Genomic DNA, 27,418 nt, shown 5'->3' on the forward strand with positions numbered 1-27,418 from the left:
AGAGGTTTGGTTTGAGATCTGGTTTAGGGGTTTGGTTTAGGAACTTATTTAGGGGTCTTGTTGCAGATCTGTTTTAGGGCTCCAGGGTCTGATTTAGAGGTCTAGTCTGGGGTCTGTCTTAAGTGTCTGGTCTAGGATCTAATTTAGGGATCTGGTTTTGGAGGCTGCTGTAGGAGACTGGTTTGGGATCTGATTGTGGGGACTGTCTGGGGTATGTCATAAGGGTCTAATTTAGGGATCTGGTTTTGGAGGCTGCCTTAGGAGACTGGTCTGGGATCTAATTGAGAAGAATGGTCTGGGGTTTGTCATAAGGGTCTAATATAAGATCTAATTTAGGGATCTGGTTGGGGGCCATCATAGAAGACTGGTCATGGGTATGTCATAAGGGTCTGATCTAGGATCTAATCTAGGGATCTGATTGGGAGGCTGCCTTAGGAGACTGGTCTGGGATCTGATTGAAGGGAGTGGTCTAAGGTCTTTTTTTAAGGGATTTGATTGGGGACCTGGTTTGGGATCTAAACAAGGGTCTGATTTACAGGTCTGGGATCTGATTTAGGGATCTGTTAAGCAATCTGCCTTAGAGGTCTGATATGTATACCAATTCAGGGGTCTGGTTAATTTAGAGGTCTTGGGTCTGTTGTATGGCTTTGTCTAGCAGCTTCTCTTCGATACAGGAACCAATTCAGGGGTCTGATTTAGGGATCTGGTCTGGGGTCTGATTTAGGGATCTGGTCTGGGGTCTAAATTCATTTTGCAGTTTCCAGTCTCTATAAAGAGATAGAGTCTCCGGTTGACTTGTTAAAGGGGAATTCCACTCTTCTGTATCCTCTGACATGACCGCACAAGTTTCTTCTGCTAGGAAATATTTCGAGGTGAAATTTTACATGAGATGTTTTTTCAGGATTTAACGTGTGTCGGGATCTTGGTGCTTCCCTATTGTGCACGCCTCGCTCCCTATTACAATGGGTGTGACACATTTACTTGGCAAGCTGTGAGCCGTGAGGGGTTAAATATTTTTTGTTTTTTTCACAGGCTCTGGTTTCTGGCCAGTTGTTTATGGCTGCAGGACAGGGAGTTTCAAGGCTGTGTGTGGGATGACCAGATTAGACAGGACGGAATAGATCTATGGGGGAGGGGGTGTTTTTGGAATGTTTTTGGCCAAGGCTGCAAAGATATAGCTCAAAGGCTGTGCAGGGGTGAGCTGCAATACCAGACACAGCCACCATACAGTGTGTGGCACTGTCCTTGATATTCAGTGACGAGGCCGAATGCTGATCTGATATCGATCACCATTCCTCAGGAGGGGTCCACGCCGTTTGGTCTGTTGTCAGGACCTCCATTTGGATGAACGCCTCTCCTGACCCGGTGTAGGGGCCGCTGTACCAGGCCTCGCCGCGCTCATGAGGCCTAAGCGAACGTTTCCACTCACTGACATCAAGCAGAGGTCTTCAAAATGGCGGAGAATTGGAACAAAATTTGGGGCGGATTTCCGAAAACTGTGGTAAATCGATCATGGCGTACAAACATCACAAGTCAGGATTTCACACTAATTTTTTTTACTTTTGTTGCTTTTACGCCGCGTAGATCCTGCAACGGACCAGAAAAACGAACCGATCCCATTGGCTATCATCGGGTCCGCCGGGTTTCCACAATGAAATTGTCACCCCAGGAACCAATCCCTGCACAGCTTTCACTTTCAGAAACACTGTATGAAATGAAAGCTGCTCTGTGATTGGCTGCTAAGGGCAACTAAGAAGTTTCGTTTGGACAGTTTCATAGATCCGCCCCTTAGAAAGCTCTAGAAGTTTTTGTTGCTCACGTGTTAAAGGGGCGGTCACCTATCACAAGGGGGTCCCCTCCCCACCACGTTTATTACTTGTCTGCCATATTGCACCCCAGTTGCCGTAGATCAGTTCGGTTTGTCCGTGGCTACTGTATAGTGGAGTGATATTAGAGCCGCTGGTAATATAATGGGGGGCGGCTGAAACCTTCCCACGCGTTTCTCGCCCTTTGTTCACATGAAAGGCACTTATGGCGAGATGAAGCGACCGGCCTCCCGTAATTGCGACTTCCATTCAATCCAGTCTGTCAATTTCCTGCTTGCCATTATCACAATTGCGCTTCGGACCATTATGGCGTCTGGTCGCGGCTCCTTCGCCCTTTGTTCGCGGCGCTTTCTATCCGACTAGTAATATCCTTTGATTGATGAGCATCAATTTTCTATTTAAGGTCGCCCCGCGCGCCGGATGGTTTTACAAAGCGGTTGTCGTAAAGGTGTCGTCCGCACTGTGGCCGCACAGCTGGACTCCGCTGCAGCAGAGCTTACAATCTAATTTCCTTAAAGGGATAGTTCTGTATTCAGTCATTTAAAGGTGAAGTTTCCGGGCTCCTGTGAGGACAACTGTCCCCACAGTCCTGTGACAGTCAGTGTTATCATAGGGTCGCTGGACCTCATAGAAACCAAGAAGATTCTGTTTGATATGGTAAAAAAAGACGTCTAGAATCTGATTGGCTGTCGTAGGTCTCGGGGTCACTATAATAATACTGCCAGTGCACAGAGGTGTTGTCATAGGGACACGGGCAAAAACAGCTTCTAGATCTGCATCCCTCATTACTTTGACAGGAAGTGTTATCATAGGGACACTGGATCTCGTAGAAACTTTGCATCTTTCTGTTTTCTATGGTTGCTGAAGGTTTTGGCGTCACTATGATAACACTGCCAGAGCACAGAGGTGTTGTCATAGGGACATTGGCAAAAAGCAAAGTCTATATTAGTATCCTCCTTTCTGGGCCGGTGCCTTATTTTACACGTTTTACCCCCCAGGTCATGGAGTGCTGTGAGAAAGGGGCCAGTTTACGGATCCAGGGGCCGGAGCGCTGCTCTCTGCTACATCTGGCTGCGAAGGCAGGACACGCGGAGATCGTATCGTACATCCTGGAGAACGGTGAGCTATATACCTGTATACAGGGGAGCGGTGACTGCTTATGCAATGATTGCAGAGGACTGCAGCATAACAGGGCAAGGGACACGGAGCTCAACTACATCACACTCAGCACTGCTACATCAGACACAGTCCTGCAGCATGACAGGGGACACAGAGCTCAACTACATCACACTCAGCACTGCTACATCAGACACAGTCCTGCAGCATGGCAGGGGACACGGAGCTCAACTACAACACACTCAGCACTGCTACATCAGACACAGTCCTGCAGCATGACAGGGGACACAGAGCTCAACTACAACACACTCAGCACTGCTACATCAGACACAGAAATGCAGCATGACAGGGGATACAGAGCTCAACTACATCACACTCAGCACTGCTACATCAGACACAGTCCTGCAGCATGGCAGGGGATACAGAACTCAACTACATCACACTCAGCACTGCTACATCAGACACAGGACCGCAGCATGGCAGGGGATACAGAGCTCAACTACAACACACTCAGCACTGCTACATCAGACACAGGACCGCAGCATGGCAGGGGATACAGAGCTCAACTACATCACACTCAGCACTGCTACATCAGACAGACATAACAAGGCACCCAGAGCTCAACTACAACACACTCAGCACTGCTACATCAGACACAGGCCTGCAGCATGACAGGGGACACAGAGCTCAACTACAACACACTCAGCACTGCTACATCAGACACAGGACCGCAGCATGGCAGGGGATACAGAGCTCAACTACATCACACTCAGCACTGCTACATCAGACAGACATAACAAGGCACCCAGAGCTCAACTACAACACACTCAGCACTGCTACATCAGACACAGGACCGCAGCATGGCAGGGGACACAGAGCTCAACTACAACACACTCAGCACTGCTACATCAGACAGACATAACAAGGCACCCAGAGCTCAACTACATCACACTCAGCACTGCTACATCAGACACAGGACCGCAGCATGACAGGGGATACAGAGCTCAACTACAACACACTCAGCACTGCTACATCACACTCAGCTCTGCTACATCAGACACAGAAATGCTGCATGACAGGGGACACAGAGCTCAATTATACCACACTCAGCACTGCTACATCACACTCAGCTCTGCTACATCAGACACAGAAATGCAGCATGACAGGGGACACAGAGCTCAATTATATCACACTCGGCACTGCTACATCAGACACAGGACCGCAGCATGACAGGGGACACAGAGCTCAACTACAGCACACTCAGCACTGCTACATCAGACACAGAAAGGCTGCATGACAGGGGACACAGAGCTCAACTGCATCAGACTCAGCACTGCTACATCAGACAGACATAACAAGGCACCCAGAGCTCAACTACAACACACTCAGCACTGCTACATCAGACACAGAAATGCAGCATGGCAGGGGACACAGAGCTCAATTATATCATACTCAGCACTGCTACATCAGACAGACATAACAAGGCACCCAGAGCTCAACTACATCACACTCGGCTCTGCCACATCAGACACAGGCCTGCAGCATGGCAGGGGATACAGAGCTCAACTACATCACACTCAGCACTGCTGCATCAGACACAGTCCTGCAGCATGGCAGGGGATACAGAGCTCAACTACATCACACTCGGCTCTGCCACATCAGACACAGGACCGCAGCATGGCAGGGGATACAGAACTCAACTACATCACACTCGGCACTGCTACATCAGACTCAGCACTGCTACATCAGGTAGACATAACAAGGCACCCAGACCTCAACTACAACACACTCGGCTCTGCTACATCAAACACAGACCAGCAGCATGATACGGTAGGGGACACAGAGCTCAACTACATCACATTCGGCACTGCTACATCAGACAGACACAGGACTGCACATGACAAACTCATCAAATCTAAGCCAATATCAGCCCTACTACATCTGACAAACTCCGCTAGACTACACTAGACAGATCCATCATCACTATATCATACAAATTCAACCCTGCTATATCTGACATACTTAGTTAACCCATTAAATGCCCCAATTTTTTTTTTTTTCAATAATATGGGAACTACACCGTGAAAATGACCTCGTGTGCACAAGGCAGCGCATGCGCGTGATCAGTTCAGGTCTCCTATCCCGCTGGAGCACCCGAGTGTCCGGTTTCTATTCCTCAGTGACAGATGGTGTTCATAGGCGGGTTAAAGTACCCGATCCCCAATTGGGGATCATGGCAGTTAATGGGTTAAGCTACATCGTACAGGGACATCACTGCTATATATGGCAAACACATTGAAACTATATTACGCAAATTCATCTCTGCTACATCAGATAAACACTTCAACTCTCTATGAGGCAAATTCAGTTGAGAACGTTCAGCCCTGCTACATGAGACCAACTCAGCTCTGCTATACCTTGCCAACAGATTCAGGTAAAATCCTTCAGACACACATAACTCTGCTACATCGGTCAGATTAGGCCCTAATACACACACATTTCTGCTACATCTATATCAGACAAGCTCAGCTCTGCTACATCTGACAAGCCCTGCCCTACTAGATTGGATAGATGCAGCTCTGCTACCCTGACAAACTCAGCTCAGCCCTGCCATATATAAGACAACACGACGCAAACTTGGCTCAGCTATATGTATATGGTAAACGCTATTGGCACAGAAGGGCATATGCCGTGGGAGCGGATGGGTTAAACTGAGGACAGCCTGACCATGACCTCAGCTGCCTGTCCCCGGCTGCCATCTTTTCACACTCCTCACAACAGTGGCTTCTTTTCTGGCGGTATTTTCCCTGCCGCCCCTGTGTGCGGGGCCTTTGTATATGGCGCCTCCTGCTGCTTCCTCCCCCTCCGTCCTCCTTTCAGAGCCGGCCTGGTTTTGTCTCCCTTTCTCCTTCTCCTCTCCTCCTTCTTGTCTCCTCTCTGGGCACCCGCTGGGCACTGACTGACAGTCTGGTAATGGCGTCTTCTCTAAAGCGTCTTCCCTGTTTTGTGTGCGCTGTGGAGGAGGATTTGGGACGGTTGAGCGGCGATGCCGGGGTGACGCTGCCCCAAGATGGGGGTGACGGCTCCCTGTGGGGTGACCGCCAAATTATTAGAAAGTTTTACCGTTCACAAGGAGAGTAAAACTATATACCCTATAACTACAGTCGATATCACCACCCTATAGGTGCCAGCTGTAGACCGGGCACAGTGCAATGTATATAGATACATATCTGTATATACACTCACTGGCATAAAATATACCGTCAGATTGCTGTAAAACTGGTCCTGCAGTTCTGTCTCAGTCAGGTCTGATCAGATACTGGGTCTTACCACAAGAGGGTGTAAAAGTCCTTTCCCCATTGCCCTATATAAAGGCTCTCAGAGGCTCTTTTTGGGTAGTGTACCTCTTAGTGAAAGATCGTTGACTGCTAGATATGTCTCTGAGGATGTTTAATCTAGTTGATTTTAAGAGAGGGTGCATCATTGGACTGGAGGTTCCCTTTCATGAATTGCCCCTCACCTTTGACCTAGCTGTTAGAAGGCGTTGGGGGTAGTGGTTACACTCGGTGAACCCTAATGACTAATAAGCCACTACCTTTCTCCATTTTCCCCTTCCCCCCCAACACAGCCTCCTTTCCACCCCTCTTTCTCTTTCCTCCCACCCATGGAAAAATTGTCTTTCATGGAACTGGTTCATGCTTCTAAATAATCTCTCACTGATATACTTAAATTTTTTTGGAAATGGCCATTTAGATAGGTAGAAACACTTGCCTCTCTAAGTTTATTGCTGATGTCTTTCCTCCCACACACCTGACTGCTCCAGACCAGCAAACTGCCAAAACTTCTGCATTTATAGAGGTTGTCAGATATACTGATGATCATCTGATACACATTCCCTGCCAGTGAGTGTGTACTTACTTTTTCACACACGTCTTTTGTATTTTGGCCTAGTTTTTGTTCAATAATTACTGACATAATGTCGTTTGTCATGTGATGTTCTTCATCTGAGGTCGTATTTACCTGACGAGGGCCCTTGATGTCTGTGTGAGGAAGTAGGGGGCTCATACGTCTCCTTCAGCCATCAGGTCCTCAGGCGTTGCCCAATTTTCATTGGTTCGGTTAACCAATAAGGGCAAGATTTCGTATACCGAGTTACTTCCTGGAAAGTGGCACTTCTAGAAGATCTTCTCAGGTTTCCTCTAAATCATTAAGGGAGAACTTTAGAATTCAAAAAGACTACAGAGTTTTCCGATCGATCTCCGGTTTCTCCGGGATGTCTTTCGAGAAGGATCAAGGAAGGACGAGGTTTGTTCTCTCAGAAAGGAACATCAACCACAAAGCTCCTACGATTGTTCTTTCTCCAGATTCTCAAAGAACCTTTACCTGGGTCGTTTGGTTTTTCGTTTCCCATCTGTGAAGCCTTCAGTCCCTTGAAGCCTTGGTGGCAATCCCCGGGGTAGATCAATGTCAGTAATTACTGAGGGCTCGCCTCCAGGAACAGGGGAAACTGAGGAGATCTTTTGTTTTGGCCTTTTTTTCTTGTAGATTTACATTAGAAAAGAACATAGGGGCCAAGGACCATCGGAGCCCCCCCCCCTTCTGAGTCTGGTATTGAAACCATCAATTAATTATTTATGTCGCACAAATCATCACAAATCTCGAGGCGCCTCATTATTCACTCTGAAAAAGTGTTTTTTTTTTCATATCCCTGACCCTGAGATGTTCATGTTGCTCTGAGGACCTTCTAGAACATGACTACATGGTGGGGCTTATGATTGTGCCATCTTAAAGTAGTAGATTGACCCAGAATGATCAGTTCTTGAGATGCGTGAGGGTCTTTAGAAAACTGGTGACGCATGTTCAGCATAAGTAACATCTTATGTGTTGAGAGTCTCTCACTCCGAACAACCAAACATGGCCTTCTCAAAATGGTCCTATCTTCTGTTTGGGTCCCCGAACATTGAATTGACATCATCATCAAAATCCATCTTGTTGCTTTTCAATATCTTGTCTTCTCCATTTTGATAGGTTTTCGTCTCAAAATACTCAACGCCTTAGCCTTCAGATGGAAGGGGTGGTTGGATTGGTCATCTTGAGTCTGTTCCTTAGAATCGTTGCCACTATCAAGAGTCCTTCCCATCTTGGCCAGTAAACCAGTATTATTTGGACATATTGTGGTGGCAGATGATGGTCATGTTGAACTTGGACCCAAATCCTGTTTGAGACCTGTAGGTTGACCATTCAGAGTGAGCACGATAGTGACTCTCAATTTTTTCATCTCTCATTAATATACGAAGAGTCGTTACTTTCACCAATGGTCCAAAGTCGTGGAGACTGATCATCTAACCTATCTGCTGTGTTCTAGATTTGATAGAGTTGGACCCGTAGCAGACATCAGAAGAGCTTCCCCTTCCATCATGATGCCACATTTTGTCACCCATTCCATTCCAACCATCAAGACAATTTTTACTTCCTGAATTCTGAACAGGTGTTGCCACCCAAGAAGGTTCTAGAACCAGCCACCAATGCTCCTTCCTCTCTTCTTGGGTCTCCTTGGGTCTTCTTGGGTCTCCACAAGCCCTAGATAATTCGTTTGAGCTCCTGCCTTGTTGTTCAGCCTTATATGTGGATTGTATCTGTCGATGTGAATTGGTGCCCAAAAATTTAGTCTCCTTTTAATCTCTCATTCCCATCTTTCTCCTCTCTCCCTTTTGATTTAGGATCTGAGGATCTCCTGGATATGGTAGACAGAACCACGTAAGTCTCCTCTCTTGAACGCTCTTTAGTCCATGTCCCTGATAAATGTTTTATTTACATTGGGATTGACCTTTCCTACCTGATGAGTTGACCCGATATTTACCTTTGACCTTATTGTTTTTACTTTAGAGGAGAGACGGCGTTGCACAAAGCTGCTTTCCAGGGACACCGGCAAGTTTGCCAAATTCTCGTGGATGCCGGTGCCTGTTCGTTGAAGAGGGATTCCAAGGTAAATCAGAGTGTATTGCACATTTTTGCTTCAAGAGAGTCAAATATTAGTCTCTTGGTGGCCGTATCGTAACCCTCAGACAGTTTTGAGTGACGTGATAACCCAGGAGCCAGGTGAGGAGGACAACATTCGACCAAGTGCGTATTACAATATCTAACATTCAGTAAAAAGGTGCAACCAAAAATTTTAACCGTTATATTTTCCAAAAATGTCCATGTCCTTTAGGTAATCCACTGCCAACTCTTATGGTTCTACACCCAACTTTTTTTTACCTTGGGTTAGAAGCTAGTAGCTGACAGTATAGCCACCCACTGGAGATGGTGGGTGATGAGTGAACCTCCTTTATACGGGGTTTGATCTGCCGGGATCTAAGAAGGTCCACCATGGTACCACAGATCTGGTTTGGGGTTAGTTGTTTTTTTGTTACTTCCACCACCGAGTTGAAATCAAAGCTCCCTCTGATTTTCATTTGAGGACAGATTGGGTACTCTGGTGTTCGATGGTGGCCATTCCGTTCCAGATTCCGAATTAAGGTGCTCTTTAATTGCCAACAAGAAGTCTATCAAAATTAGTATGTTTCCCATCAGTTGGGTGAAAATTCTATGAAATTCTATTGCGCATTGACCTTCACTTGTGACCCAATTTTCTTTTTGACAGGGACAGACCCCTCTGGACATAGCCCAAGCAGCGGAAGACTCCGAACTTGCATCTTACTTGGAAGCCTGTCAAGCGAAACAACTTCTTTCCAATGAAGACCTAGAGACAGCGGTTTGATGAGGGCAGCAGATGACAGAAACCAGTTCATGAAGAGAAGAGACACAAATACGTAGCCGAAAAGTTCCTGGAGAAGGTCATCACCCCACCCAGGAGGAGGAAACTGGTCGGAAGAGGCACCCCTTCCTCAAGCAAGATTTCCAGTGTTGGGTGCACTTTCCAGTTTCTTAAGGGCTAATGAGACTTGCCACGGAACTGCCACTCGTCTGACGTGTTATGGGATGAGGAAAGTGGGGTGAAAGATGGCAGAGGTGGGGCCGAGTCTTCGCCCCATGTGGAACCCTAACTCTCTCTTTCTCTATGTATTCCAACAAGACGCATGATCCCGTCCATTGTCTTATCTCCTCACTTTGGTCAAACCTATCCCGGCCCGCCAGAAGGAAGGACTCAGAGGCCGGCACAGTGTTATCAACTGATTTTTTTTGTTTTTATTTTTCGGGGGGTTCTTTTTTTGTTTTTTTGGTATCTGCAGAGCCAACTCATTAAAAAAAGACTGGAATCTACTATGAATGAGTGTGGTTACCATCCGGGCACAAACAGATTCTAATTTATTCATCATGTGGAAAGTCAACCTATTAATATATTATTTTTTTTTTTAATGAGAAGACCACATGACCTAAAATACCGTAAATTATACCACACAAGAAGACATCCTGTCACATTCACAAATATATAGATATATATATATCAGCGTTCATAACCATGACATATCCTGTGACGTTTGATTTGTAACATTATTACATAGATCGTTGCAAACTACTGTTCTCTGTCAGACATTTTAGGTTAATAAAGTCTAAATGAAGTGTCCTTTTATTAAAGAGTAACCTTCACCTACACCTCAGGAGTTATATCCTTGTACATAGGGGCGGTAATATAGTAGTTATATTCTTATACATAGGGGCAGTATTATCGCAGTTATATTCTTGTACATAGGAGCAGTATTATAGTAGTTATATTCTTGTACATAGGAGCAGTATTATAGTAGTTATATTCTTATACATAGGAGGTAGTATTATAGTAGTTATATTCTTGTACATAGGAGTAGTATTATAGTAGTTATATTCTTGTACATAGGAGGTAGTATTATAGTAGTTATATTCTTGTACATAGGGGGCAGTATTATAGTAGTTATATTCTTGTACATAGGAGTAGTATTATAGTAGTTATATTCTTGTACATAGCAGGTAGTATTATAGTAGTTATATTCTTGTACATAGGAGCAGTATTATAGTAGTTATATTCTTATACATAGGAGGTAGTATTATAGTAGTTATATTCTTGTACATAGGAGTAGTATTATAGTAGTTATATTCTTGTACATAGGAGTAGTATTATAGTAGTTATATTCTTGTACATAGGAGTAGTATTATAGTAGTTATATTCTTGTACATAGGGGGCAGTATTATAGTAGTTATATTCTTGTACATAGGAGTAGTATTATAGTAGTTATATTCTTGTACATAGGAGGTAGTATTATAGTAGTTATATTCTTGTACATAGGAGTAGTATTATAGTAGTTATATTCTTGTACATAGGAGGTAGTATTATAGTAGTTATATTCTTGTACATAGGGGGCAGTATTATAGTAGTTATATTCTTGTGCATAGGAGGTAGTATTATAGTAGTTATATTCTTGTACATAGGAGTAGTATTATAGTAGTTATATTCTTGTACATAGCAGGTAGTATTATAGTAGTTATATCCATGTACATAGGGGCGGTAATATAGTAGTTATATTCTTATACATAGGGGCAGTATTATTGCAGTTATATTCTTGTACATAGGAGCAGTATTATAGTAGTTATATTCTTATACATAGGGGCAGTATTATAGTAGTTATATTCTTGTACATAGGAGGTAGTATTATAGTAGTTATATTCTTGTACATAGGGGGCAGTATTATAGTAGTTATATTCTTGTACATAGGAGGTAGTATTATAGTAGTTATATTCTTGTACATAGGAGGTAGTATTATAGTAGTTATATTCTTGTACATAGGAGGTAGTATTATATTAGTTATATTCTTGTACATAGGAGTAGTATTATAGTAGTTATATTCTTGTACATAGGAGGTAGTATTATAGTAGTTATATTCTTGTACATAGGGGGCAGTATTATAGTAGTTATATTCTTGTACATAGGAGGTAGTATTATAGTAGTTATATTCTTGTACATAGGAGGCAGTATTATAGTAGTTATATTGTATATAGGAGCAGTATTATAGTAGCTATATTCTTGTACATAGGAGTAGTATTATAGTAGTTATATTGTACATAGGAGCAGTATTATAGTAGTTATATTCTTGTACATAGGAGGTAGTATTGTAGTAGTTATATTCTTGTACATAGGAGCAGTATTATAGTAGTTATATTCTTGTACATAGGAGCAGTATTATAGTAGTTATATTCTTGTACAAAGGGGGCAGTATTATAGTAGTTATATTCTTGTACATAGGAGCAGTATTATAGTAGTTATATTCTTGTACATAGGAGCAGTATTATAGTAGATATATTCTTGTACATAGGAGTAGTATTATAGTAGTTATATTCTTGTACATAGGAGCAGTATTATAGTAGTTATATTCTTGTACATAGGAGCAGTATTATAGTAGTTATATTCTTGTACATAGGAGCAGTATTATAGTAGTTATATTCTTGTACATAGGAGCAGTATTATAGTAGTTATATTCTTGTACATAGGAGCAGTATTATAGTAGTTATATTCTTGTACATAGGAGTAGTATTATAGTAGTTATATTCTTGTACATAGGAGCAGTATTATAGTAGTTATATTCTTGTACATAGAGGCAGTATTATAGTAGTTATATTCTTGTACATAGAAGTAGTATTATAGTAGTTATATTCTTGTAAAAAGGGGGCAGTATTATAGTAGTTATATTCTTGTACATAGGGGGCAGTATTATAGTAGTTATATTCTTGTACATAGGAGTAGTATTATAGTAGTTATATTCTTGTACATAGGAGTAGTATTATAGTAGTTATATTCTTGTACATAGGAGGTAGTATTATAGTAGTTATATTCTTGTACATAGGAGGTAGTATTATAGTAGTTATATTCTTGTACATAGGAGCAGTATTATAGTAGTTATATTCTTGTACATAGGAGGTAGTATTATAGTAGTTATATTCTTGTACATAGGAGTAGTATTATAGTAGTTATATTCTTGTACATAGGAGTAGTATTATAGTAGTTATATTCTTGTACATAGGAGTAGTATTATAGTAGTTATATTCTTGTACATAGGAGCAGTATTATAGTAGTTATATTCTTTTACATAGGAGGTAGTATTATAGTAGTTATATTCTTGTACATAGGAGTAGTATTATAGTAGTTATATTCTTGTACATAGGAGTAGTATTATAGTAGTTATATTCTTGTACATAGGAGTAGTATTATAGTAGTTATATTCTTGTACATAGGGGCAGTATTATAGTAGTTATATTCTTGTACATAGGAGGTAGTATTATAGTAGTTATATTCTTGTACATAGGAGCAGTATTATAGTAGTTATATTCTTGTACATATGGGCTGTATTATAGTTGGTAGTGATTTATTAAATAGATCTATTAGTTTGTCAAGCCAGAAGTTCAGTTGCAGTTGTGTCTCCTCCTCTCGCACTCTTTGAGAGTTAGATATAGTATATACTGCTCAGGACACATCACATTATACTGATAATATTCTTATTAATAAGGTATGAAGCCCAGACATGTAATATACAGGTGACATGTAGAGCCGATCTTGCTCCAGGTGAATTGTTTGGCCACGTTATTACGTCTATTGATCAGATTGTCTCTATGACATGAACACTTCAATGGTTTTATGCAGTCGGAGGTAACAATATAACAAGGCAGTAAACAGACATAATATAAGTCATAGACAATAAATATTACAGAAGAGGGAACGTAAATGTGCCAAGAGAAAGTGAAGGTTAATGATGAATTACTTGTAATAACCTCCCGCAGACTGGACGTGTCCGGAAGAAGTGGCATAAAAGAGCCTCAATATTGATGTTCCTCATTTATCTCTTCTAATAGATTAGCAGGGAGCCATGCCGTTCATGACAGGGGCCAGGCGGGTCGTGTGTCCAGATATTATACTAAATTATCCTGCTGATGGGTCAAGTTCTACCATAAAATAGAAAACAAGGTCTGTTTGTCAGGATGGCCTGCCATCATCCATGAGAGAATTCCTACCCACGTTTCTGAAAGAGACTGATGCTGAAGAGTGAAAAATTCCTACAAAGTTACTTGTGGCTGTTCTGCTTTTATGCCGCAAGTACAACTGCCTTCTGCATGCTTGCTTCAGTCCTTATGTGCAATCTGTGTGATCTGCCCTCCCTGATGGCTTGGATGCTTTCCCCATCCAAACTCTGATCTGCCATGTGCATCCTTCCCTGCTTCTATCTCTAACACTGAGAGAGCAGAGAGAGATGATTTATGTAAGATTCAGGACAGCCAGCTATGTGAAGGAGTTACACGCTAGTTTTGTGTTCCAGCACATCATTCATGGGTGTTTTCTCCTTCTATTGCCCATGCTGTGGTTGCTCTGCTACTTTCCCTCTCCACACTCTTATCTGCCATGTATATACTTTCATTTCCCTGCTGCTACCTCTAACTCTGAAAAAGGAAAGAGACGGTGCCGTAAATTGATGTCAGATTCTAGACAGCCAGCTATATGAAGGAGTTACACTCTAGCTCTCATGTATCAGCACATTATTCCTGGGTGTTTTATCCTTATACAGCCCATGCTGTGGGTACTCTGCTTTCACTCTACAGTACACAGGATATTTAATCCACCTCCTTTCTGTAAACCGCTTTGAGCATGCTTTCTTATGTACTACCTGTGTGATCTGCCCTCCCTGATAGTTTGGACGCTTTCCATCTCCACTCTCTGATGAGCCATGTACATCCCTTCCCTTTCTGCTGTCTCTTAACACTGAAAGAGCAAAGAGAAAAGCAACAATACAGCCAGGACGGTGCTGTGAATTGATGTCGGATTCAGGACAGCCAGCTATATGAAGGGTTTATACACTAGCTCTCGTATCGGCACATCATTCATGGGTGTTTTCTCCTTCTATTGCCCATGCTGTGGTTGCTCTGCTACTTTCCCTTTCCACACTCTTATCTGCCATGTATATACTTTCATTTCCCTGCTGCTACCTCTAACTCTGAAAGAGGAAAGAGACGACAGCCAGGACAGTGCTGTGAATTGATGTCAGATTCAGGACAGCCAGCTATATGAAGGAGTTATACACTAGCTCTTGTATCGACACATCATTCATGGGTGTTTTATCCTTCCATGGCCCATTCTCTGAGTGCTTTGCTTTCACTCTATAACTACACAGGCTAGATATTTCACCCCCTTTTTGAAAATTGCTTTCTACATTCTTTCTTCCTCATATAACACTGTGTGATCTGCCCTGCCTGATAGCTTGGCTGCTTTCTATCTCTACACTCTGACCTGCCGTGTACATCCTTACCCTTCCCTGCTGTTATGTCTACACTCACAGAGAGGAAACATAGCTTGAAGTGGATTTCTTACTATTTTGCTGGTGTAGACTCTGCGTAACTCCTTCATATAGCTGGCTGCTGATTTTAATATAAATTTTGTTGCTGTAGACTCTGTGTAACTCCTTCATATAGCTGGCTGTCCTGCTGATTTTAATATTAATTTGCTTCTGTAGACTCTGTGTAACTCCTTTACATAGCTGGCTGCCTGCTGATTTTAATATAAATCCACTGTGCTGTGGATGTATATTGAAGTCAGCAGGACAGCCAACTATATGAAGGCATTACACAGAGTCTACAGCAGCAAAATAGTAAGAAATTTTTAATGACGACTGGAAAGCAAATGAGCAATATACACATTTCAGTCCACAGCCTCTGACTTTATCAATGTGTGAAGTCAAGTGGGAGATTTGGAGCTCTGTGTCAGAATAAGTGATGCCTCATCAAAATGGAGGAACAACACAATGCGGAATTCTAAGAAAATAATTATTTCAAGTGTCTACACTGTAATACTCCAGGCAAAACTGATACTCATGCCTTGTGTAGGTTATCTGTGGGCGGAGCATGTGTCATGCTCCGCCCCCTCCACCTGGTATTAAAAATATAACCACTAAAAGAATAGTGCAACTCCGAGACAATTCATTCCTCAACTCTCAAGACGGTGTGTCGTATTCTACAGGAAATCAGAACAGAGGCTACAACCTGACTAATGTGGCTACCAATGAATATGTAACCGGTGGCAGCCATTCCACTCAGCGGCTAATGTTTCCGTAGTCTGATCTCATGAAGATCCTGAATGTACGCCGACTAGCAAAGGACTCGTGAAATTGCTGCATCCATTACTCTAATGCACTTGGCTCAGCCACTATATGGAGAAGGAGAAAACCTCTGGGACGTCAGAGTGGTTTCTACCCCGGCTAAATGATCCATTTATAATGGTTAATAAAGCACATTCCAGTATTTACTCCCCCATTACTGATCTGTATAATAGGAACATACCAGGGGAAATCTGAGACATGCTATCGATTCAGAGGTTTTGCAGAGAAAGCTTCTCCCACCTGCAACATTTACCAGACATACGCCACTATTTTTCCAGTTTCCTTGCAATACCTTCCTGTATGGAATCGGTGCAATGCTAGATGAAATGGTTTCTGTTTGTTGCCCTGGGATATTACACAGCTTTTACCTTGCCCAAAGAGCAGCCGGTACTCCACCCGGCACCCTCCTTTCACCAGGTCCAAATTGCCCATCGCCCTATCAAAGTATCTAATTGTAGCAGTTTCCTTCATTTTCTCCATTTGGCCTGGACCACCATGACCATTCTTCCAGCTAACCATGTCTACTCCCCACCAGAGACCACCAAACTATTCCCAGCGTACTGTGTGTCTGTTATTTACCAGGTGCTGGAGGAGGAACCTGAACACCCACAGTCAGGAGGCCACCATATGTACTCCAGAGATGGAATCCCAATCCTGATCTCCAGAGACCGTTGCCATTAGGTGAAAGTTGGCAAGACCCACGCCCATTCACGGCTAGGCTGTCCAGTCAAAATTGGCAGGGCACAGAATGATGGCCACCAAGGGTCACTACAATGTCCTGAGGACGTAGGTGACGGTGAAATCAATGCTTGGCCCTGGCCTAGGCAGATGGGACTAACCTGCTAATTGTGATGGACGGGTTAGATGGTTACGTGGTAGTCTTATTATTAGTATAGTTATGATTGACCGTGAGGATGTATATAATCCCATAATGCACTGCAAGGAGTCTTGGCGTCCATACTAGTGCCAGCCTTAGGTTGAATGACATGTACAGTACCTTTTATTGACTACCGTTCCCATATGGTGCACCAAGTAATACATCATACAGTCTGCAAATAAGTTATATATTCCAAATAATACAGCCATACAGTGTTTATGTAAAACAGTCATACAGTGCATGAGTCACTGACTATACTACAGAATATAGCATGTATCTCCATATTCCTTACACAGTGGCACACAGTGTAGAATTGGGCCCTCAGATAACCTTTAGTGGCCCCTGCAGAGGGCACAGGTGGGGCCCCTATGCATTACATCTCTATGGCTGACCCTGATCACTTCTGTATTATATCATGGCATATATAGAGTATACAGGCCGTGGGTGTCTATTGCACATGTGGTCAGGGTAAGTCAGACATCTGATTCCTATCAATGCCACTAACCTCTTCCATTATAGCGCCCCCGGCAGGTGGTGGCCTGGCAGAGGTGACTGCCCACACCACACACTAACATAAGGGGCCGTATATATATATATATATGTCTGTATGTAGTGTGTGCTGTAAAGCCATGCCAGGCATTGAGGCTCTGCACGGGTTAAGGTGCTGCTGTGATCCTGAGAGTCTACAGGTCCCAGTGCACACTGGGCATGACATGCAACATGGAAACATCCCCTCTGTGGCTGCAGCCGGCGCCTCCCGGGGGGCACTTTTATATTTCATGCTGGGAAGTGTTGCAGAATTGTGATAAATCTCCTGCTGATGTATAATGCATGGAGAGGGCGGATTAGATGTCACAGGCGGCTCTCGCAGCAGTCCTGGGCAATGTGATACAGCTTAGGTGACCCTCCTCAGCTCCCCGGAGGCCCACTTTACTCACAACAATGGGGACAACTCAAAACATGGAGGGGATAGAGAGTGACATTTAAGGATGAGATAAGAATATGTAATGTATGGGGGAAGGGGCAACGGCTAATAGGATGGGGATACTGACATACCGTACGTCCCCCGCATCCCACCGTATAACTAGGACCACTGAAGGAGCCCCTGCCCCATATATGTTCTTATACATGCTATACTGTACCAGTAGGTCCTATATCAGGCCGATCCCATAAAGTGTTCCCATATGTCCTGAACTAAACAGATCCTGAACTGTACAAATCATATACTGAGCATGTGGGCTGTGTAATATGTATATAGAGCATATACTGTATATATGGGGCCTATAGTATGTATATAGATCATATACTGTATATATGGGTCCTATAGTATGTATATAGATCATATACTGTATATATGGGGCCTACAGTATGTATATAGATCATATAGTATACGTGTGTCCTGTATTATGTATATAGATCATACACTGTATATATAGGTCCTATAGTATGTATATAGAAGATATAGTATACATGTAGACTCTGTATTATGTATATAGATTATATACTGTACTTGTGGGTCGTTGGTTTCGACTCCACTAATACTCACACACAACAAACCTTTAGTAAGGAAGCAGAAATAAGGGTATAGTTTCCCTGCAGCGCCTCCACAGGGAAAATACAGTATTACATACATTCATTGAAATCAACAGACTCCTGCGTAACGTAAAGTGCTTTATAATAGATGAAGGCGCAGACCACCGAGCAAGTCAGCAATCCCTTATAGGACAGTTTTATTAACCCCTCATCCCACGTCCACCTGTCCCTTTCATTTCACCTCCTGTTACCTTGTTGTGCTCCTCTTTTTACCTTTCTGCGGTTTCTTCCTTTCCTCTCTATGTTACTCCCTTTACCTTTCTTCTATCTATTTGTTATTATATATTTCTGTTACTTATATAGCGCCATCCTATTCCGCATCGCATACAGAGATTTTGTCAGTCACTATCCCATATAGGGCGCACAATCTAAAATCTCCATTAATATGTCTTTGTGGTGGAGAATACACAACCTCCTTAGAGGATTCATTGGCTGGATTTGAACGTAGGACTCCAGGATTGGGTGCTAACCACTGAGCCACCTTCCTGCCCTTGTCCTGCCCTTGTCCTGCACTTATCCTTCCCTTGTCCTGCCCTTGTCCTGCACTTATCCTTCCCTTGTCCTGCACTTATCCTTCCCTTGTCCTGCACTTATCCTGCCCTTGTCCTGCACTTATCCTTCCCTTGTCCTGCACTTATCCTTTCCTTGTCTATTATGACCTTTCCCCTTCCTTATCTGCTGACGATGTCTGAAGAAGAAAGTATCTTGAGTTTATCAGGTTCTTTCCTTTGCTGCCAATGCTAGCGCCCCCAACCACCATTGAACATACATATAGGCTGGGCGTAACTGAGCGTGTATGTGTATGAGGGAGTCAGGAAGAATATCTGTATATGGGCAACTTACATCTGCGCTGGCGTGACTTGTGTCTATGCCAGTTTTGCTTCTTTCCCATGTTGTCACCTTCTCTGTGCCCGACTTCCTCTCTAGGTTACTCCTTGTGCCTTTCCTTTACATGTCTGTTTCACCTTTTCTTCTTTGTTTCTTTTACTATTTTCTGTTTATCTTTCCTTTTTGGGAATGATTTCCTCCTGTACCCCTGCTTCTCCCCCATATCTTGTCTCGCCTTCTCCTTTACCCCTATATTGGTATCAGACTATATAAATGCCCCTGTATCCGGAATGTAATTGACCTCTACAGAGCACAACCCCCAGGACCAGGGTGGAGAATCGCCCCAGACTGAGGGTCCTCTTTATCAGGCTGTGTCACACACTCGCACACACAGTCTGCCTGCCTATGTCTATCCACTCCCTGGTCCTCACATCAGTGCACACACCAACAGGCGGAGACACAAGGAACTCACAACAACTTTGGATCCAGGGACAAGCTCAGATCCCTGAGAAATCCTGACAAATCTCCATCTGTAGGAAGGAGCCGCAGACAAGATATTAGCTGCAAAGTGCACAGAAGGCGCTGGGACTGTGCTCAGGATTCCTACCCAGGCAGGGGATTAACAAGAAGCCAGGGGAGAGGAGAGACAGAGGCAGGAGGACAGGAGCGGGGGCTGACAGAGGCGTTAAAGTAAGTGACTCTACTGTCCTCCATGGCTTCAGCACCAAAGACAGAGCAACAAGCTGCAGACTCTGTGCACTAATGCCCCACTGATATACCAGACCATAGACCCTGTGTACTAATGCCCCTCTGCTATATCAGCCCATAGACCCTGTGCACTAATGCCCCTCTGCTATACCAGCCCATAGACCCTGTGTACTAATGCCCCACTGTTATACCAGCCCATAGACCCTGTGTACTAATGCCCCACTGTTATACCAGCCCATAGACCCTGTGTACTAATACCCCACTGTTATACCAGCCCATAGACTCTCTGCCCTAATGCCCCACTACTGAACCAGCCCATAGACCCTCTGCCCTAATGCCCCACTGCTATACCAGCCCATAGACCCTCTGTACTAATGCCCCTCTGCTATACCAGCCCATAGACCCTGTGCACTAATGCCCCTCTGCTATACCAGCCCATAGACCCTGTGTACTAATGCCCCACTGTTATACCAGCCCATAGACCCTGTGTACTAATGCCCCACTGTTATACCAGCCCATAGACCCTGTGTACTAATACCCCACTGTTATACCAGCCCATAGACTCTCTGCCCTAATGCCCCACTACTGAACCAGCCCATAGACCTTCTGCCCTAATGCCCCACTGCTATACCAGCCCATAGACTCTCTGCACTAATGCCCCACTGCTGAACCAGCCCATAGACCCTCTGCCCTAATGCCCCACTGCTATACCAGCCCATAGACTCTCTGCACTAATGCCCCACTGCTATTCCAGCCCATAGACCCTCTGCCCTAATACCCCACTGCTATACCAGCCCATAGACCCTCTGCCCTAATGCCCCACAACTATATCAGCCCATAGACCCTCTGCACCAATGCCCCACTGCTATTCCAGCCCATATACTCTCTGCCCTAATGCCCCACTGCTATACCAGCCCATAGACTCTCTGACCTAATGCCCCACTGCTATACCAGCCCATAGACTCTCTGCACTAATGCCCCACTGCTATTCCAGCCCATATACTCTCTGCCCTAATGCCCCACTGCTATACCAGCCCATAGACTCTCTGACCTAATGCCCCACTGCTATACCAGCCCATAGACTCTCTGCACTAATGCCCCACTGCTATACCAGCCCATAGACCCTCTGCCCTAATGCCCCACTGCTATACCAGCCCATAGACCCTCTGCCCTAATGCCCCACTGCTATACCAGCCCATAGACTCTTTGCCCTAATGCCCCACTGCTAAACCAGCCCATAGACTCTCTGCCCTAATGCCCCACTGCTAAACCAGCCCATAGACTCTCTGCACTAAAGCCCCATTGCTATTCCAGCCCATATACTTTCTGTCCTAATGCCCCACTGCTATACCAGCCCATAGACTGTCTGCACTAATGCCCCACTGCTATTCCAGCCCATAGACCCTCTGCCCTAATGCCCCACTGCTATACCAGCCCATAGACCCTGTGTATTAATGCCCTTCTGCTATACCAGCCCATAGACCCTCTGCCCTAATGCCCCACAACTATATCAGCCCATAGACCCTCTTTACTAATGCCCCACTGCTATTCCAGCCCATATACTCTCTGCCCTAATGCCTCACTGCTATACCAGCCCATAGACGCTGTGCACTAATGCCCCACTGCTATACCAGCCCATAGACCCTCTGCCCTAATGCCCCACTGCTATACCAGCCCATAGACCCTCTGCCCTAATGCCCCACTGCTATACCAGCCCATAGACTCTCTGCACTAATACCCCACTGCTAAACCAGCCCATAGACTCTCTGTACTAATGCCCCACTGCTATTCCAGCCCATAAACCCTGTGCCCTAATGCCCCACTGCTATACCAGCCCATAGACCCTGTGTATTAATGCCCTTCTGCTATACCAGCCCATAGACTCTCTGCACTAATGCCCCTCTGCTATTCCAGCCCATATACTCTCTGTCCTAATGCCCCACTACTATACCAGCCCATAGACCCTGTGCACTAATGCCCCACTGCTATACCAGCCCATAGACCCTCTGCCCTAATGCCCCACTGCTATTCCAGCCCATAGACCCTCTGCCCTAATGCCCCACTGCTATTCCAGCCCATAGACCCTCTGCCCTAATGCCCCACTGCTATACCAGCCCATAGACCCTCTGCACTAATGCCCCACTGCTATACCAACCCATAGACCCTCTGCCCTAATGCCCCACTGCTATACCAGCCCATATACTCTCTGCCCTAATGCCCCACTGCTATACAAGCCCATAGACCCTCTGCACTAATGCCCCACTATTATACCAGCCCATATACTCTCTGTCCTAATGCCCCACTGTTATACCAGCCCATATACTCTCTGCCCTGATTCCCCACTGCTATACCAGCCCATATACTCTCTGCCCTAATGCCCCACTGCTATACAAGCCCATAGACCCTCTGCACTAATGCCCCACTGTTATACCAGCCCATATACTCTCTGCCCTAATGCCCCACTGTTATACCAGCCCATATACTCTCTGCCCTGATTCCCCACTGCTATACCAGCCCATATACTCTCTTCCCTAATACCCCACTGCTATTCCATTCCCCAGGCCCTTTGCACTAATGTCCCTCTCCTGTTCTTGTGCACGGACCCTCTCTTATTCTAACCACAGACCCCCTGCAATTTTGAAATACAAACCCTCTGTACCGACACCCCTCTGCTATTCCATCCTGCAGTCTCCTGCTACTCCGGCCCACAGACCCTCTATAGTAATAATGACTCTGCTACTTCGGCCCACAGACCCTCTATAAGGTGTATCAGGAGGGGCTTCTTAAAGTATTTTCCTGTGACTCCAGTACTGGATGAGTTTTTGGAGTTTGTGGTTTGATCCCTGCTGATGTATCTGCCCAGGTGTCCGGCAGCCCCTCCCCCACTAATAATAACCATATTATCATATTACATAGACCACTATATGAGGAGGAACCATAAATCTGAGAGCAAGATGGACGGCAGGAAGGGATACTAGTGTTATGTTTCTTACTAAAGATATAGAATACTGATACTATGGCCACTCCTACAGTACTAGTAATACAGCACAGTACTACTACAGTGTTATTACTACTACAGCACGGTACTACCACTACTACACAGTACTACTACAGTATTATTACTACTACAGCACGGTACTACCACTACTACACAGTACTACTACAGTATTATTACTACTACAGCACGGTACTACCACTACTACACAGTACTACTACAGTATTATTACTACTACAGCACAGTACTACTACTACTACACAGTAGTACTACAGTATTATTACTACTACAGCACAGTACTACTACTACTACTACTACATAGTACTACTACAGTATTATTACTACTACAGCACAGTACTACTACTACATAGTACTACTACAGTATTATTATTATTACTACTACTATTACAGCACCACACCACTACAGTATTACTACTACTACTACTGCACAATACTACTACAGTATTACTACTACTACTACTACTACTACTGCACAGTACTACTACTGCTGTATTATTACTACTACAGCACAGTACTACTACTACTACTACTACATAGTACTACTACAGTATTATTACTACTACAGCACAGTACTACTACTACATAGTACTACTACAGTATTATTATTATTACTACTACTATTACAGCACCACACCACTACAGTATTACTACTACTACTACTGCACAATACTACTACAGTATTACTACTACTACTACTACTACTACTGCACAGTACTACTACTGCTGTATTATTACTACTACAGCACAGTACTACTACTACTACTACTACATAGTACTACTACAGTATTATTACTACTACAGCACAGTACTACTACTACATAGTACTACTACAGTATTATTATTATTACTACTACTATTACAGCACCACACCACTACAGTATTACTACTACTACTACTGCACAATACTACTACAGTATTACTACTACTACTACTACTACTACTGCACAGTACTACTACTGTTGTATTATTACTACTACAGCATAGTATTACTACAATTTCACTACTACTACTACTACAGTACTACCATTACTGCACAGTACTACTACAGTATTACTACTACTACTACTACTACAGCAGAATAGTATTACTCATTATTATTAGTATTATTTCATTGTTTTTATTATGTATTGGTATTATTTATTGCAGATATAGGTGACATTATAATTAATTAGTGATGAGTAATCCTCGGATATGTTGATCTGATTTTCCCGTCTCTAGGGATTGCTTATTAGATTCCTTCAGACTCCTATCACTTCCTGTGACTATTTGGGCTGGATATGTTGTGGTCAGTACATGGTAACGCAGGAGGCGGGGGGCGGGAGGCAGGGGGCGGCGACGCGACAATGGAAGGACTGGTGGTGCTTATTGATAGAGTTCTAATGTGAGTGAGGTTCAGTCCACAATCCTATAGCTTTCATATAATTCTATCCTTTATATCACTGGGCGGATGCGGGGTTCCTCTTTAAAGTAGTTCTCAGGTGTTTATTATTTTTTGTTAAAGCAATCCCTAATGATCATCTGTGACCTGTGGGCAATAGGAAGCCAAGGGTTATATTTCCCTATAGCACCACAACTGGGGAAGGAAAGTATTACAATTACTCCAGAGACATGTAGATTTCTAGATAAGGATCTAAGTGTTATACCCTGGTATAACCTTGGTATATACTATAGATAATTATATATGTACAGCTGGTATAACCTGGGTATATACTGTATATAATTCTATATGTGCAGCCGGTATAACCTGGGTATATACTGTATATAATTATATATGTACAGCCGCTATAACCTGGGGATCTCCTGTATATAATTATATATATACAGCTGGTATAACCTTGGTATATACTATAGATAATTATATACGTACAGCTGGTATAACCTGGGTATATACTGTATATAATTATATATGTACAGCCGGTATAACCTGGGTATATACTGTATATAATTCTATATGTGCAGCCGGTATAACCTGGGTATATACTGTATATAATTATATATGTACAGCCGCTATAACCTGGGGATCTCCTGTATATAATTCTATATGTACAACCGATATTACCTGGGTATATACTGTATATAGTTATATATGTACAGCTGGTATAACCTGGGTATATACTGTATATAATATATATGTACAGCTGGTATAACCTGGGTATATACTGTATATAATTCTATATGTGCAGCCGGTATAACCTGGGTATATACTGTATATAATTATATATGTACAGCCGCTATAACCTGGGGATCTCCTGTATATAATTCTATATGTACAACCGGTATTACCTGAGTATATACTGTATATAGTTATATATGTACAGCTGGTATAACCTGCGTATATACTGTATATAATATAGATGCACAGCTGGTATAACCTGGGTATATACTGTATATAATTCTATATGTACAGGCGGTACATATAGCCGGTACATCTTTATGTACAGCTGGTATAACCTGGGTATCTCCTGTATATAATTATATATGCACAGCTGGTATATACAGGAGATACCCAAGTTATACCAGCTGTACATATATAATTATATACAGGAGATCCCCAGGTTATACCAGCTGTACATATATAATTATATACAGTATATACCCAGGTTATACCGGCTGTACATATAGAATTATATACAGTATATACCCAGGTTATACCAGCTGTACATATAGAATTATATACAGTATATACCCAGGTTATACCAGCTGTACATATAGAATTATATACTGTATATACCCAGGTTATACCAGCTGTACATATAGAATTATATACTGTATATACCCAGGTTATACTGGCTGTACATATATAATTATATACAGGAGAAACCCAGGTTATACCAGCTGGTATAAACTGAGGATCTCCTTTATATAATTATATATGTACAGCTGGTATAACCTGGGTATATACTGTATATAATTATATATATAGCCGGTATAACCTGGGTATATACTGTATATAATTATATATGTACAGCTGGTATAACCTGGGGATCTCCTGTATATAATTATATATGTACGGCTGGTATAACCTGGGTATATACTGTATATACTTCTATATGTACAGCTGGTATAACCTGGGTATGTACAGTATATAATTATATATGTACAGCTGGTATAACCTGGGTATATACAGTATATAATTATATATGTACAGCTGGTATAACCTGGGGATCTCCTGTATATAATTATATATATACAGCCGGTATAACCTGGGTATATACTGTATATAATTATATATGTACAGCTGGTATAACCTGGGTATATACTGTATATAATTATATATGTACAGCTGGTATAACCTGGGGATCTCCTGTATATAATTCTATATGTACAGCCGGTATAACCTGGGTATATACTGTATATAATTCTATATGTACAGGTGGTATAACCTGGGTATATACTGTATATAATTCTATATGTACAGCTGGTATAACCTGGGTATATACTGTATATAATTATATATGTACAGCTGGTATAACCTGGGTATCTCCTGTATATAATTATATATGTACAGCCGGTATAACCTGGGTATATACTGTATATAATTATATATGTACAGGCGGTATAACCTGGGTATATACTGTATATAATTATATATATACAGCCGGTATAACCTGGGTATATACTGTATATAATTATATATGTACAGCTGGTATAACCTGGGTATATACTGTATATAATTATATATGTACAGCCCGTATAACCTGGGTATATACTGTATATAATTATATATATACAGCCGGTATAACCTGGGTATATACTGTATATAATTATAGGTGTCTCCAAGCACATTGTCTTGATTCTATCAGTAAGGAGACTGAATGGTTAAGTGACGTTTCCTCCACGTGCGGTGATAAGCGGCGCCTTAGTCTGGACAGTCTGTGCACGCTTTAATAGGATTGCGGTGATATTAATAGATGTGTACCTGTTTCTCTGGCCAGCTAGACGGATGAGCTTAGAGCCTTTGACCTCTACCGCTGTGCTGTCATTTGGCAGAAACCTTGAACCTCCTGGTCATCGCATCTGGACAAGCACCGAGCCCTTAAAATGGAAGATCCTTCTCCGTATAATCACCCGGCCGTCTCCTCAATGCCAGGAGGAAGGGGGAAAGCCATTATGGCCAGATTTTGTGGTGTTGTCAGTTTTTAGGGGAATTGTGTTTGGGACCTTATTGGACCACGGATAGGATCCTTGGACACTCACATGCCCGCAGTTTTGGGCTCATGAGTGCCCAATGTTTGGGGTTAGTTAGTGGGTGCCCCTGCTGGTCTGGTTTCACCTCCCTTGTCCTCATCTATTGGGTGAAACCTGAGATGGGCCCTTTCACCAGAAACCTCATCGCAATGCTTTATCG

The 27,418-nt window shown here is 43.1% G+C and overlaps 2 protein-coding genes across 7 annotated transcripts in view; both read left to right on the plus strand.

Moving 5' to 3' along the window:
- Window positions 1–10,471, plus strand: part of DGKI (diacylglycerol kinase iota) — a 151,936-nt gene extending 141,465 nt beyond the window's left edge. For all 6 annotated transcript variants that reach the window (XM_075275203.1, XM_075275204.1, XM_075275208.1 and 3 more), the window contains 4 exons: window positions 2,825–2,945; window positions 8,663–8,699; window positions 8,829–8,928; window positions 9,586–10,471. In XM_075275203.1, the coding sequence (XP_075131304.1) occupies window positions 2,825–2,945; window positions 8,663–8,699; window positions 8,829–8,928; window positions 9,586–9,702 (375 nt within the window). In that variant the 3' untranslated portion in view covers window positions 9,703–10,471. The remainder of the gene's footprint in view (window positions 1–2,824; window positions 2,946–8,662; window positions 8,700–8,828; window positions 8,929–9,585) is intronic.
- Window positions 10,472–19,726: 9,255 nt separating this feature from the next.
- PTN (pleiotrophin) overlaps window positions 19,727–27,418 on the plus strand; it is a 39,863-nt gene continuing 32,171 nt past the window's right edge. Inside the window, exon 1 of the mRNA XM_075275250.1 lies at window positions 19,727–20,036. The gene's annotated coding sequence lies outside the window, so the exon portion shown is untranslated. The remainder of the gene's footprint in view (window positions 20,037–27,418) is intronic.

The sequence above is a fragment of the Leptodactylus fuscus genome, chromosome 5 (genome assembly GCF_031893055.1).
Source record: "Leptodactylus fuscus isolate aLepFus1 chromosome 5, aLepFus1.hap2, whole genome shotgun sequence".
Lineage (NCBI taxonomy): Eukaryota > Metazoa > Chordata > Amphibia > Anura > Leptodactylidae > Leptodactylus > Leptodactylus fuscus.